Source organism: Annulohypoxylon truncatum (genome assembly GCF_022578515.1).
Source record: "Annulohypoxylon truncatum strain CBS 140777 unplaced genomic scaffold F4807scaffold_71, whole genome shotgun sequence".
In the NCBI taxonomy this organism is placed as follows: domain Eukaryota; kingdom Fungi; phylum Ascomycota; class Sordariomycetes; order Xylariales; family Hypoxylaceae; genus Annulohypoxylon; species Annulohypoxylon truncatum.
In genome coordinates, this window is record NW_025953857.1 from 1 (window position 1) to 15,449 (window position 15,449).

Below are 15,449 nucleotides of genomic sequence, written 5' to 3' on the forward strand. Positions count from 1 at the left end.
TTTTTTTTTATTTATATAATTAATAATTATAATAATAAATTACGTTTTTATATAAATATTTATTAATTTTTTAATTATAATTATTTTATATTAATATTTAAATTTATATAAAATAAATATAAATTAATAATATATATGTTTTATTTTCCGGTTAAATCGCTTATTATTAATTTTTTTATCTTTTATAAATATTATAATTAAAAATATTTATAATTAAAAATAATGTTTTTTAAATTTTTTTTCACTTAATTTACATAATCCGTTTTTTCCAACGCTATTATTTTATTATTTAATAATAAAAATCAAATTTATTTTATTAAAATTTTAAAAAAAAATAAAAATAAAAATTTTAAATAAGTTTTAAAAAAATTAAAATTAAATAAATTTCATAAACTTAAATTAAAATTAATTCCTATTAATAAAATAACTTTTAATTTTAAACAATTAAAATTTTAATTTAAATCATTTAATAATCGAATAAATTTAAATTTAATTATTAATAATATTTATTTTAAATTATAATAATATTTTATATAAAAAAAATAACTTATTTTTAATAATAATAACATAATTTTATCCATAATAAATTCATTTTTTAAAACATTTTAATAATATTTAATTTAATAAAATTAATTAATTAAAAAAAATAAAAATTTATATTCATTAAATTCCAATTAAAATAATATAATATTTAATTATATAAATTTCAATAATAATAATAATTATTTTAAAAATTATCTTTTTAAAAAATATTTTCGTTTTAATTTTATAATTAATAAAAAAATTATTAACTATCCTTTTAAATTTAATTATTTAAAATAATATAATAATTTAAAACATATTATTTTTCTTATTATTAAAAAAAATTCCGTAATAAAATTATTTATATTTATTTTAAATTTTAATAATAATAATAAAATATATATAACGAATAATAATAAATAATACATTTTAATAAAACGTCCGTTTACGTTTATTATAAATATTAATAATTATAAATATGAAAATTTTTTTTATTATTATAATAAAATATTTTTATTTTATATTTAAAATATATAAATATATAATAAAAAACGATAATAATAAAAAAAATATAAATTTAAAATAAAATAAATAAAACGTTTTACGATATAATTAATAAATTAATTTTATAATTAAAAAATTAAAATAAATTTTTTATTTAATTATTTAATATATATCGTAACTTTAATAAAAAATAAATATATATTTTTAAATAAAATTAATATATTTTAAAAATAAATAAATATATGTTTTTAAACGAAATAAATAAAAAACCGTTTTTAATATATAATATTAAATTTAAATTATTTATTATTTAAATTTAACGCGTTATAAATAATATAAATTAAAAAACGTTATAGTTTTTTATAATTTATAATATCCTTTAATATTATAACCCTTATAAATAATAAAATATAATATTAATAATTAAAACTTATTATATATTTATACAATATACATCGCAATACATAAAATGAATTGGCAGGTTAGCGGATTCAGTACTATCGTCCGCCGTCTGTTGGCCTGATTTCTGATTTTTGACTTAACTTTGAATAGATTTTTGAACTGACTTTTGTACGAGCTACTAATGGCGGAGTACCTGACTCGCCTGCGTGCGTCTAGGGTTCTATGGGGCCCATCCACAGGCGTTAAGATAAACAAAGTCAGAAAGGTCAACCAGGACACTACTTTTCCAATTGCACTTCCCGTGCATCCCAGCGTCGCCAAAGCCAGTGTGCCAGAGAAAATCCATCACCTCCTGCAATGACCATGACCTGAGAACCAACTTCTCCTGCGTAGCCGGGTCAAACCTGGGGGCTACAGTCGCATTTATACCTACATAGTGTGCTTGTATCCAGTCCCTAGTCCGGGAACTTGTTGGCTCAAGATGCCTGGGAGCCGTGTTGATTGCTATGGTAGGATCTGACATACGGCTGCAAATTAGACTAGAATCACATGAAACCACGATATTACAATGTATGACGCGCTAGAGACACTTGAGCACACCCTATTGTTCACATGCATCGTTCGCGATAGCAATATTGCGGTATAACCAGCTTAAGACCGTTCATGCTCCAAGTCGGGAGCTAGGATGCTATACGTACGGGGTATTCTCGAAGTATAAGTCTTCATGTCGAAGATATTCCGATGGTTAAGATACCCCTAAGAATATCACGCCGGAAGAATGATTATCTTGCGTTGTCGATATCGCGGAACGGCCGAGTTGAGGTTATACCCAAGTTCGACAATAGGAGATTAAACGAGATGTTCTCAAGGTTTGAGCCTTCATCTCGAGAATTTTTCGGAGGAAGGAAGATCTTACCTCCCAGTTCAGGTTGGTCTACTTGACCTATAGTATGGAGAAAAAACTCTGAAAGGCGGACCAATCCTCAAAGCCCATATACCAATACCCCAGGTCATTGCAGACAGGACTCGGACACGTCTATGATGCTGGGCAGCGATTCGATTCAGCCAAGCCTTCCGTCGAGCGAGTCCTACCAGGAAAGGCGATCCTTTTTTCTCTGGGCCTATGGGCCCTGAACGGCGACACATATTATATCAGCAACTCCTGCCTTCCACTGGACACCTGGCGTCAGCTAGAATATGGAAGCATCGTGCACAACACCTCGGGTGCCATGAAGTCGCGCAAGGAGAAGGGTTGCGTAATGCATGACCATTCTCCAGCCTATCTTCTAACTTTGGTGTCGACATGGGAGAGTTACAGGGAGCATACTATTTTAAGTATCAGGGAGAAAAATCAGGACAAGGAGGGGGCTACGACGATGGAGAGCCGGAATTACCACCTTCTAGTAGAGATGTCTCAATGACAAGAGAATGTTGTCTCAAATGGATCTGTCGGTCGCCGGCCCTCCTACTGAAGAACCTAGCTCGTCCTCCACGCTCAAGAGGATAACTGTTGACAGAGTGACGAAACGTAAGGGGAAGTACTACTACGATGACTACAAGGGTAAGGAAAAGTCTTCGGCCAAGAAAGATTGGCAAAAAGTAGAGGGTCGCTATGTATTGAAGGGAAATTTCCATGAATACTTCCATGATTACTTCGTTAGGAAACTCCCTTAGTCTCCTACTCTTTCCCATTCTTATTCATCTGCCCATGACAGTCTGAAGCACAGGGAAACAGAAACAAGAATATGCTTTTTTTAGCCTCGTATTTCCTTTCCTTTCGATTCTTCTTTTTGCACTCATTTATTTATTATGATTCCTCTGTCCGCCTTTTTCTTGAAATATATTTATGGTTAATGTACGCAGTTTTGCTTGGGTGGCTACTTAGGTAGTTTCTTGGTCTCGTTTGGTTGGGGATATGTTTGAGAAAGGATCCTGGAACACTGATTGAAATAGAAAAGCCCAAAATTACCTCTAGAGCACTCACTCTATACTTACTCTAGACAATTCTTCAGCCCTACCTCTGTGTCTGATGTCCGATTACCTGAACATTATTGTGTCCATGTGAGTTTTCGAAAAGTACAAGTATCCTGCGAAAAACAGACCTATTTACTACTGGTACTAGAATCTAGATCTCGATTTCATTTTCGTTCAATGGAATATTCTATGCTTCTGCCAAGGAGAGCTGCAGTCCACATCCATCTAAATTACCTAGGTAGTTCGTTTCGTCGGCAGCAATGATAACCAATGATGGACTGCGCATATATTGGGATTGCTTTAGTTCCACATGTAGGTATTTGTCATTCTTCACTCAAAGCCGTATACTCGGGATTGATAGGTATATACAGTCTCTTTGGAGCTGGGCTGTAATGTCGGATAGTTCTATGTATCCCCAGCTTCACCAAGTCTAACTGGCCATGTGGCTCGCCTCCTGTTCCCTGGTTTGCACGAAAGGTTAAAGCCGGCTATCAGAGACCGAATCACCGGAAAAAGAGAACCTATGATATTTCATTCGCCCCTGTCTTGAAAAGTTTCATTCAGATTTACCCGGCGCGGGCCTATAAGAAATATATTATATATTAGGCCGAGACTATTAGCCTCTTCGCGCTCAATCCTGAGAGGGATAATAACATGCCGTAACCTTTCTGGATATTCGATAAGTTGGGTGCCATCCAAGTTGATATTAATAGAATCTCAGCGCTTCGGCAGTTAATAAGCAAAGATAGGGGCTGGTTTCTGTCGCGTACCTTGAACTACATATAACCAAACATGCCCAACAACTGGTCACATCTAATGCACCTTCTGCTGACCATCCGAAAAAGTCAACAACATCGAGTTCCCGCAAAATGTTTTGGACTACTCTTCTCAGCCTTGCGGCTTTCGCCGACGCAGCACCCCAGTTTGGCGGCGGCGGTGGCATGACTATGCTGCGGTTCGGATGCCCTAACGTCGTTATTGACCGGCTCGACCCTCTTGTTAACCCCGGTGTGATCCCCTCTGCCCACGTCCACCAGATTGTAGGAGGAAATGGCTTCAACGCGTCGATGACGACTGGCGATGTTTCCTCAACTGCTACGTGCACAACTTGCCAATTCAGTTAGTCTTTCATCCCAGGATAGAGTATGTGTCATGTGCTTACTTGTACGTAGGCGAGGACTTCAGCAATTACTGGACGGCCAACCTCTACTTCAAGGCTAAGAATGGAACATACAAGCGTGTCCCACAACTTGGCCATGCGTAAGTACACATATCAAGCCTTCTTGCCTTTTGTTACTTACAATCTGTTCTTCCAGGCTACAATTCAACGACCAGTTCAGTACCCAGACTCAAGGTGGTATCCTAGTCTACTACGTCTCGGCCCAGCCAGGTCAAATTACTGCTTTCAAGCCGGTCAGTACAATACGCTCCAGAAATAAAATGCGAAGTAAGACTCTGGACAGCTCAACCAAGTTATGAGTTGACCCGAGTCGTAATGTGAGGAAGTGACACTAATCATCCGACCTAGGGCTTCCGCATGCTCTCTGGTGACCCAATGCTGCGAACAGCCAACGCAACCATGCAGAGACAAAACTGCTTCCGTTGCTACACTGGACCTAACTACGGAGGCGATGTTGGCGCTCCCTGCATGGACAACAAGTTTGTACCCCGCCTCAGAATTTGAAACACTCATGTTAACTTACTACAACTACAGCGTTGATACTCAAGCCCTTCCCACCAAGCCATGCCCAGGTGGTATTCGATCTAACATTCTCTTCCCAACGTAAGATCTCAAATATTTCTATTCTCTAAGAAATTACCTTGTGATACTAACGCGTTCTTTAGTTGCTGGGACGGCAAGAACCTCGACAGCCCCAACCACCAAGACCACGTCACATACCCGACCACTGGACCAGCCAACTTCCTCAGCTTAGGAGGCTCCTGCCCGGCGAGCCACCCTATCAGGATTCCGCAACTGATGTACGAAGTCGTGTGGGACACTACTAAGTTCAACGACCAGTCTGAGTGGCCTACTGATGGATCTCAACCTTTCTACCTGAGCACAGGTGACAACACTGGACTGGGCCAGCACGCCGACTACGTCTTCGGATGGAAGGACGACGCTCTCCAGCGCGCTATGGATACCTCTGGCTGCTTTGGTGCTCGATGCGCCGACCTGCTCACCCAGACCATCGACAACGCCAGACAATGCGCCGTACAGAAGGTCGTTGATGAGGACGAGGATGGATGTAAGTTAATTCGCTATTTGCTCAATCATGTAACATTACTAACAAGTACACAGGGCTTACTGAGCTCCCCGGTATCTCTATGCCCATGTAAAATCATCGACCTCGGTCCCATTAATGTGTTGTGATAGAGAGGATTCGCATTTGAGGATCAAAGACTGGTTCATTTAGCTTAGTCCATAGCGAGATAGCTTTTTTAGTCATTATTGAGAAATCTACCTACCTACCTAGTTAGGTTTTATTAGACCGTTAAGTTTATGCCTTCTATTCATATGCGCGTAGTATTGGCCTATCCGTCTATGTATAGGTATGTTTGTCCATGCTTTAATTTCCAATCCGTTTCTAGTCCCGTCTTAGTGTTTAAGAGGACCGAGAGTAAAAGGCTATCCAGGTAGGTGGGAAAGGGGGTCTGAGTGTAAGTACGTACCCAAGTACGTAAAACGGAAGCATGTAAATTTGATTTAGCAAACATCAGTAGTGCCTCATTGATCTCGATTCCTTAGAAGAAACGTAGCAGTTCCCAAGGGCCTTGTGTCATCCCGGCTGGGGGAAAATATCAAGCTTACTATCTTTTCCTTCGACTTCGTGACCTATAACCAAAGCAACGACAAAATGGAAAGTTTCGGGGTTGGACTTATGAAGACGTGCGGTCTGTATTTCTTTGACGAGTTTGTGAGACGGTAAGCCAAAAGAATACCCCCATTACTTGGATATAAACCCCGCATAGAACACGTAGAATACGCTCAATGGTGCCCTCTTGCTAACTAGGTGCTTAGGTAGATACCTAGGTAGGAATTAACAGTCTGTTTTTCATTGCTATGACGTGCCCCCTTTAACGAGAAGACAGAACTGTTAAATGCGATCTCCCTTGCTGCTAACGTTCTAAGTAGGTACCTATCTTGGAGCCAGCCACCCGACCGATCGCCTGGAGGGCTAGGGGAAGGGGGAACGAATTCTTTCGGACGCAATCAACAGTGAAAACACTATATTGGGAGCTCAAGGGAAGCCAGGGGTATTTGACCCCTGTTGATGATGATTATGGACTTAAGCAAATTTACTAAGGGTACCTGTTATTATGGTTTGATGTTTTCGGTTGTTCTCCTCTGGCTCTCAATATGAAGCCCCTTGGTTCTAGATGGTAACTTGGGAATTTTTCTTTAGGTAAGCTTGACATGTTTATTGTAAGGTACTTTGGTAGGTATTAGGGAGATAATTACCCAACGATCAGCGTTCCTAAGTAATCTTTAAATATTTAACAGGTGGTGATTCCTCAGATTTTCTCCCGCATTTTACAAGGTTGTTATTGTCGTTATGTCCTTAATTTAGTCCTTCCTTGAGGAATTGTACTTCTTAACTATCCAAATCTATAGAAGAGAGTTTACTATTGCTACGATGCATGAGGTACCCGCAGCGATTACTGGAGACGACTCTGATAACACTATAACAACGTAGGTATGTCTCTGCATCGCTTCATCTAAAAGTTATCATGTTATCTAGGTCGATATGTTAGGTAGAATAGGTAATGAAAGATACCCTATAGTTCCCTGTTAAACTGAGCTCCTTTTAGTTGATGTTCCTCCAAAGTTCTTGCCTGACTGCCGAAGACCGTCCGTATTTAGATGGAGGAAAGTATGAGATGTGGAGGATTCTAACTCAGACGACTCCCCGAAAGTTATAGATACTGTAATATCTTTGCGTATACCCTCCTGTGTGTGAGATAAATCACCCGTTAAACTTGCTCGATCCATCGTATGACCACTAGCCTCATTATACTGATAGCTGTTATTGCTATTTCTAGCTTCTGTAGCAGCAGCGTAATCATGAAAGCGTTCGAATGGCTTAGGATTGCTCGGGTTACTATCTCCTTGATTTCTTTTCTTCAAGTTATATGCGTTTACGTCAGTAGAAGGGTCACTTCCACTTCGTGTGAAGATTCTGGAGGGTTTCAAAATGGGTCTTAAAGTCGGTATTGAGACGGCTAAAAGGACAAAGTTGGCTTCAAGCCTGGGAGTATACGTAGATAAGTTAGCTTGATTTTATCTTAGGCTTATGAATCAAGGAGAGGGGTTAACTCGCGTCCACCAAATTGCTAGTTCGGCCATAGCATCTTAACTAAGAATCAGCCACATGGTCTTCCTTATGCAGAAAGTGGATGCTCACAAGTTGGATCATAAGTTTCGGCAAGGGAGCGAAGGTTGATAGTCTTGACCATAGATGCAATCATTGCGCTATAGAAACCATGGTAAGAATTTACATACTAAAGAGCATTTGATATGATGGATGGCTCACAAGATTCCTAATCCCATTATGCAGCTTAATGATAATTTCTGCTTGAACTCCATGTTCAAATTCCAAAATAGCGCGGTCGGGAAGAGTGCTAGAATCAGGTCTACTAAGCAGCATACAGCTAAGTTAGGTCAGCTTCAGGTTATAGAATCCTGTCTAGTATTATCGAAAAGGGGTACTCACAGCTTTGGAAATAGGCCGCGTATTGCTGAACTTCTCGAGGCCAGCAGCTAGGTCTGACACTTGGATCCCAATATCCATTGATTGGTCTACATTGAGAAAAGCTGATAATAACAGTCCCAATGTCCACTACAAATTGGATACATATAATCCCCCATAAGAAAAGTCGCTGCGCCTTCGTTGGCGGCATAAGACCAAGAAGCAAAAAAGCAAACGAGATTCGACCGAAGCCGGGTGACAAAATGGAAAAAAACTCGCATAAGTATACCCACTTGATGGCGTACATCTTACGCATAGGCTGTAATTCGAACGCTTCGATGTGCTGTCCCAGACCCCAAAAGGACGAAATTGTCAGAAATATGCTATTACATAGAGCAAGAAGCTGATATAGGTGTATCGGTTAACTTCTAAACGTCGGTATCAAATATGGCATAGGTTCTCACAAGAGTAAGGGCAATGATATAATCATCAATTGTAAACGATCGTATAATTCGTAGGCGCACATAGAACCGAGCAAGGACCACAGCCGTAGAGAGAGTAGCAAAGATCCATGAAACAGTGACCACGGCTGGTCCGAGATTGTCTGGCGACATTGAATAGGTGCACAATTTCGTACACTCGATACGCCCAAATTGTTTACAGATCTGAGGCTAAAGAAAGGTATCCCATGGATAAGAAAAACAAGAAAATGAGGGTGCCTATGAGGTAGATATTCAACACTAGACGATTCAATCTTTATTCACCCATTGGATTTTCCCGACATATTTGTAGTGCAACGCCTTTTGATTCGAGCCTATTCCTCCAGACGTTGATAGCGACCGATGGTTCGTAGACAAAAGCCTCGACCCCATTTCGATACCAGCGCTTTGACTATACCCCTGTCATACCTACTACCCAACTACCTACCTACCTTGGTAAGTAACTACCTAGTGACGAATTATGCGCAAACCAAGCAGCGCCTCAATCAAGGTCCGCCAAGGACGGATTAATATAAATTTCGAAGGAGGGAGCCAACAAGTTACACGAACAATCCCATCAATCCATCCTCAAAACATATTTCATTGCCTCTAAATAAGTAAGTACTCTCCCCTCCCCTCTCCTCTCCCTACCTAAGTAGGTATTCCATCTGTGCGTTAATCACGTAGGTATCCGTGATGACCTCAGACCCGGGTCAAATTACTGAGAAGCTTGAAAACGTGGTGATAAGGCTTTCCTTAAAAAATGACATCCACGTTACAAAAGAGGCGTTCCAACTGAGCAAACAAATGAAAGCAAGCTTAAAGAGCCAAAGGACGCGGCTGTGAACTTGGCATATTCGATACTCGCCTCCATCCCGGAACAAAGCGCATCAATTTTCCATGATTTATGTAATATAGCTATAACAACTTTTAACGCAAATATAAACGATTGAAGAATAATAGAGGGAACTACTTAATAAGGCAGATCCTAAAGTTATTAAATCCTGGTCGCCGTTACAGAAGGATGCTACGTAATGGAATTATGAAGGCAGTACTTGTTGAAATAGACGCAGGTTATGAGTATCATTGATGTAGATTAGAAGGTTAAGTTGCTAGAGGTAGGTACAGGTAGCTAGATAGTACATTATATACCTGTGGATACAGGGCGTAGACTCCCAGCCACCTAATATTCCAGCAGTACTTGATGCATAGACCACACTTGTCCTAGGTACGATGTAAGTAGGTACCTACTTGGGTATATTTAAAGCTTGCTTTAACATGGTATGTCCAATACGACATGTAGGCGTATCCAGCAGTACCTATTAGAAAATATGGACGTAGGAAAAAACATTTAAATAAAGCACTTCTTAAGTGTATCGTATAATATCTTTAGAACGCATGTGCTATGTGATATAGGAGCAGGAGTCGTAGTATAAGTATGGAAAAGGGGTTAAGGGGTAAAGGGGTAAAAGGGGGGAAGGGGGGGGCATCACGTGATCAGGGAATGGGTCCTAAACTTAATACTGACATCGTACTCTGATCGTTACCTAGGTAATAAGGTGCTGGTAATGAATAAAGCCCGAAGCTACGTAGAGAATTTCGTATCGAGGTCATTTCTTATAGCTTCGTTGGGCAGATCCCGCAACTTGTCTGTCTCTCCATCCCGTTACCACCACTTTCTTTATACTTTTCCACTGCTTGTCCCACCAACTGTGCTATTCGTAGAAGTCTCTCTTCGTGGAGTCTTCTGCCCATGATCTGGATGCCTGCTGGGGCCCCGTGGAATTTCTTAGCGTCATCTGCGGAGTCATATCAATCCCTATCAACCATACTATTGTTGGACCATACTTACAGAGACCCATGTTAACCTCATCTCGACCTGTTAATGGTTGAAAACTCGAATCAACTACATCCAAGTCTTCATTGGCAAATGTTACAGGGATAACTATTGAGGTGTAATCTAGAACATTAATAAAACAGTTATATCCTTTGAAGTATTAGCATTTTCAATTCACTTATTGAAAGTCCGCCTTGACTAGGTCAATTCTTCCACAAAGCAGTTAACGAAACTTACCGAAGTAGTAAGAACTGCCAGGAAGTATAGCCGCATATGGCGTGACTGCGAGTATCACTGCTTCTACGGGATGTCCTTATTATATAACCGTCAATTGACAGTCCATTATCCTTCAGGCTTGACTAACCATTGTCTGTTTCTGCTACTGTGGAATTCCAATAATTCATATATAATTCGCGATATCGTTTCATTCTGATGCAGAACATCTCATGGTCCCTCAATGACATTGATGGGCTAGGTTTCTTTCTTGGAAATAGGTGCTCGATCTCTGGAACTGGGGGCTCTCCGGAGAGCTCTAGGTTCTCCCAGACATCTATGCATCCATCGCCTCGAGCAATCGCAGTCTATTTTCATTTAACACATATTAAATTTGTCTAGAAATGCGAGGCTCGAGCGCTTACGTGAATATCAACGGCTTCGTCGGGTGATGGCTGCTTCCAAGGAATGAGCTCCAGAGTTGTTAGCTTTGAATCATGCTGTATCAATATTAAATATGATTCAAGGGGTAAATGTAGGACCGACCTTATGACCTCCCCTTTCCAACGCACTTTTGACCATTCGAAGCGCGCGAGCGATGGGTGGATGGGGCCTCACAACGCCATCGTGTTCCATGAAACCCAAGTTTAGGCGGGACGTATCATGGATTTCTTGTTCTAAAGCGCGCCTATATGGGATTGGTAGTGCGTACGGATCGTGTAGCGATGGCTGAACCGACATTAAAGACTCAAAGATGATACGAACTGCGGTAATGGAATGGCCAATGATCCCTATCACAGTTGGCATAACTTGTTGGCCCGAACCCTAACCTAGATATCAGATAATGCTCAGTGCCATGAATGTGGGAATTATACTGAATTTGCGACTCCTTTAAAAGGTAGTCGACCGGCAGATGGCTTCAAACTGAACAAGCCATTATAAGAAGCAGGCATAGACACGGAGCCGCCTAGAATTCGACCTTAGTATCCTCAATAGGAGTTGGTTCATGGAACTCACCTATATCAGTCCCAAACCCAATAGGACTTCCTCTTAGTGCCTGAAGAGCTCCCTCACCTAGGAATCCATAAGAATAACCGTTTATTACTATAGAAGACGATCAAGGTTTGGCCTTACCGCCCGATGACCCCCCGGCAGAGAGCAATGTGTTATGTGGATTCCACACGTAGCCGCTGATATGATTGTTCGTCTCAGGTGCCTATCAAGTTGTTAACTTTCTTTTACGACCTCGATCATCGATTGCACGAACCCAAAGACTAGTAACAAGTGATGTCTAGGTATATGGTTGGTTAGTTCTATGCACGTAAAGGTGGAGGGCTACTTGCCTTTCCAATAGGCACAGCGCCAAGACGAACCAGCTCACGGACCAATTCGCTCTCAAACATCTTCTCTTTTCCAGTCCCTTTTTCGCCTTCAAAGGTTCCAATCCATCCAACGTATCCCATTGTCGTCTCCATGCCCTTAACGTGGAACTGGTCTTTGAGTGTGATGGGAATTCCATGCAAAGGTCCAATGACCTTTTGATGATTATCGTAATACTCATCAAGCTTCTGAGCATGGGAAATCGCTTGATCAAAGCCTATCTCTAAGAGGTTTTGATTCTAAAGAGTGATATGTGAGTAAATATCTGGATATATACAAGTCGAACTAGAGGGCCCCTACGAGTTGGTGTGCGAATGCCGCCCTCTTGCAGAAAGCAGTTACAACCTGGGTGGATCTAAATGACCCATCAGATATACCTTTAGACAATTCTGGGACGTCCATCATTGTGAATCGTCGAGTTTCATCATCTAGAAGACCTTCAATAAATTCGCCCACGATTACTCGTCTATGTTTCACATTGTTCAGAACAGAATCTTCGAGTATCCATTCAGGTTTGATCTTTTCTAGTGTTTCCTTCCGCTTTTTCGCTGCAGTTTCCTGCCATTGACCCTGGGATACGAAAACACGCATTGGTCCTTTGGTTTTCAAAAGGGTGGTGGACTTGAGAGACAAGATAACTATGGCGATTGAAGATATGAAAATTAATGAGAAACTGTCTGCCGTCAAGTAACTGTCCATAAATGAGAATCATCTAATAGCGTTAAGGTTAGCATATTTCAAGTTCGTTTTATCTTGCTGGCTGAGGTGATCATTTAACCTACAAATCTACGTTACCTCAATGTAGATTAAAAAGGCACCTAGAAAGCCTTTTTCACCCGTGAATCTATCATAGTAGGTACTCATTTAAAAGTCATGCGATGTGGTACGGAAAATGCAATTAATTTTTATAAATTTGCATATTCCACTGGCCATTCGTTTCACCACAGTCATGACAGGCTGCAATGTGACAACCCATGATCTCTTAGTAAGGCTTGATACAAGTGTGGACGAATCCGAGTACCATTTTAAGATATACCCCAAATGATCTACAATATGTGTAACTTAGAGCGGTGAGTCAGGTCCAGTATGGTACCGCGTCAATTGAATATTAGGTAAACCAATCAGAATTAGTTGTTATTTCGGCCGGTCAAGCAGGCGGTGTAAAGGATTTCATCTAAGGCTACCTACATAATACCAAAGAAGGTTGGATAGGTAAGCAACGAGTATCATAGAACGTTTATGCAGATTTCCTAACACGAAGCAAAAAAGAAAAAAAAAAGGTTTTATTTACTACCTAGCTACCTGGCTAAATCAATACTACGCCTTTAATCTTGACCGATTCGGGTTGGACGAAGGAGGGGAAGGCTTAAAGAGGTACCTATCTAAATACTACCACAAAGCTAGATGACGAGTAATTTGAAGCCAATCGAAATAGTAAAACAATACTTATAATAGGAATCACATGAAGTACTTAGAGTATAGAAGGATTTCCTACTGGATGATGCAAGCTCTTCATCATGCGCTTCGGTTGGCAGTGTCGGGAAACGGAGCAATGAGAGTGTTGTTTTATCTTCATCGGTTCAAACGCAAGGGGTAGTCTTGTAGAAGCTGACATTGAGGCTATTCTGAGGCTTGATCCGGGGATACGGAATCAACCTTGAGGGACCGAGACTATGGTTCATATTTACGTATAAGTTATTCGAGCGACATCGTCGACGAAACACGGATGACTTGCTAGATTATGATATAAAAGCACAATGACCTGATATGATTCCTCCAGATTATTAACACCTATGGCAAATGCCATCATGTCTCAAAATACATCAAATATACAGCCAGGGTCAAGCGCACCCTACATTTCAATGGTTAACGGAAATGGTGAGTGCATTAAAGTGCAAGATTCCAAGAATCTACTAACCATGGAAGATGAGTGCCTAGAGACGTTCCAACCACTATCTGAGACACACATGTCGTCCCAGGAAATACAACTTAAACTATCAAGTTCCAACCAGAGCTTAGCCGGGACGCCACCGCCTCGGACGAGAACTATACACTCGACAGACCGGTCGGATACTAGAAGCAATGGAACAATACCTGCAAAGATTAGGTCGGAATCCCCTCAACCAGATTTACTTTTAGAAATTGGAGCATGGGCAAACGTCTCACAAGTCTCGTGTTCAGCCTCTTGACAAGTCTATTACCATCCTAGGTTTGATATGGAATTCGAGGTTTAACTAGGTAGACACTAGGAGGCCGGCACTTTTCATTCGTTTGGTTACCTAGGGTGGTGTTATCGAATTCTGCACCGTCAATTACTTCTCCTTTCTACCCTGCGATATTTTCGTTCTATGCAGTCTCAATATTATGGAGCAATCAAATCTAAATGTTATCCTCATCATTGATACTTGTATCTTGCAATACGGCCAATACTTCTCTCAAGCTTGGATGGAAGCTGTCCAATCCGATATCTTTGCTTTCTAAGTTTCCCAAAGCCTCGTTTGCCCATGTTAATTCAATACGCCACCATTGCAAAGCCGCGTCAATGGTCCTGTCCACGGTTACCTCAACTGACTGTTCAGTCAGATGCATTTCGGTTGGAATTATATAGCGTTAATCTATTTGCCTTCGCTACAAATTCCTCTGTCTCCCATCCATTACCTCCCCATTCTAGAGCATCACGGGTACAGCCCCATATAACCTCTCTCGCATAGAGAGGGACATGCCGCATTTAGGGAAAGTCGCTACTATGGTCGATCTGGTAGTTGTGCATAATGCTCCTGCGTAAGTTGCCTAGGCCCTCGAATACAGCATAGATGAATAACCCGAGTGTGAACACCATAGCGCTTTCTTGCTGTAACGGACCTAATTTTGCCCAAAGCCTATTCAGGTAGCTTCTTTCTTTTGGGCTCTCCGATCGTTGGCTTCGTGGGAAATGGTCTCTGCATGCGAATTCTTTGATGTGAGTCCACTCATCCAGGTTATAAATTACTTCTCCATCACTAGACTGGAGGTTCTCTAGGTAAGTTGAGAGAGGGGAGTATTTCGGGGGGGGAAAACCAATCGTAATGATTTCAACGCTGCTCGAAATTGCAGAGAATGGCATGGCCTTCAATCTTACGAAATGAGTAGCCAGCGGAGCTAGAGAAGAGAACGTTGTCAGGACGAAGATCAGAGTAGAATGTCCCACATCGCTCCCGGATGTGAAGCAGTGCAGACGCTACCTCAACACATATTCTCAGCCTTTGCTCTAGCGATAACGAAGGTAAGATTTTACGGACGGGTCCTCGAGGGTAATATGGCAAGATAAATCCAAACACACCAACTTTGCCACCAAAGTTAGATCGTTTCGTGACCAGTCGAATGGGTGCTGACATAATATTAGGATGCGGTAGATATCGCAGCAGGAATCATAACTCATTATAGAGATACTTCAGATGTTCGGTGTTT

General features: G+C 40.5%; 4 protein-coding genes across 4 annotated transcripts; 2 read left to right on the forward strand and 2 right to left on the reverse strand.

Annotated features, from left to right (window-relative positions):
- Nucleotides 1-4,271: 4,271 nt before the first annotated feature.
- F4807DRAFT_465998 (uncharacterized protein) lies at nucleotides 4,272-5,742 on the forward strand (the record flags this gene model as incomplete). Its single annotated transcript, XM_048002342.1, has 7 exons — nucleotides 4,272-4,521; nucleotides 4,575-4,662; nucleotides 4,719-4,815; nucleotides 4,931-5,061; nucleotides 5,117-5,185; nucleotides 5,248-5,651; nucleotides 5,705-5,742. 7 exons carry the CDS (start codon nucleotides 4,272-4,274, stop codon nucleotides 5,740-5,742), a joined length of 1,077 nt encoding a protein of 358 aa, XP_047848629.1.
- A 1,320-nt stretch (nucleotides 5,743-7,062) lies between these two features.
- F4807DRAFT_472677 (uncharacterized protein) lies at nucleotides 7,063-8,707 on the reverse strand (the record flags this gene model as incomplete). Its single annotated transcript, XM_048003032.1, has 7 exons — nucleotides 7,063-7,086; nucleotides 7,331-7,652; nucleotides 7,725-7,755; nucleotides 7,809-7,876; nucleotides 7,938-8,040; nucleotides 8,118-8,496; nucleotides 8,558-8,707. 7 exons carry the CDS (start codon nucleotides 8,705-8,707, stop codon nucleotides 7,063-7,065), a joined length of 1,077 nt encoding a protein of 358 aa, XP_047848630.1.
- A 1,283-nt stretch (nucleotides 8,708-9,990) lies between these two features.
- F4807DRAFT_448902 (amidase) lies at nucleotides 9,991-12,780 on the reverse strand. Its single transcript, XM_047999965.1, has 12 exons — nucleotides 12,303-12,780; nucleotides 11,966-12,241; nucleotides 11,890-11,913; nucleotides 11,757-11,838; nucleotides 11,640-11,696; nucleotides 11,498-11,589; nucleotides 11,169-11,447; nucleotides 11,048-11,095; nucleotides 10,774-10,990; nucleotides 10,647-10,721; nucleotides 10,425-10,559; nucleotides 9,991-10,371 (listed from the first exon to the last, which is right to left on the reverse strand). The coding sequence occupies exons 1-12, from the start codon at nucleotides 12,699-12,701 to the stop codon at nucleotides 10,190-10,192; spliced, it is 1,866 nt and encodes a 621-aa protein (XP_047848631.1). The 5' UTR covers nucleotides 12,702-12,780; the 3' UTR covers nucleotides 9,991-10,189.
- An 887-nt stretch (nucleotides 12,781-13,667) lies between these two features.
- On the forward strand, nucleotides 13,668-14,282 carry F4807DRAFT_448905 (uncharacterized protein). The gene is made up of 2 exons (XM_047999966.1): nucleotides 13,668-13,880; nucleotides 13,929-14,282. Exons 1-2 carry the CDS (start codon nucleotides 13,796-13,798, stop codon nucleotides 14,189-14,191), a joined length of 348 nt encoding a protein of 115 aa, XP_047848632.1. The 5' UTR covers nucleotides 13,668-13,795; the 3' UTR covers nucleotides 14,192-14,282.
- Nucleotides 14,283-15,449: the final 1,167 nt, after the last annotated feature.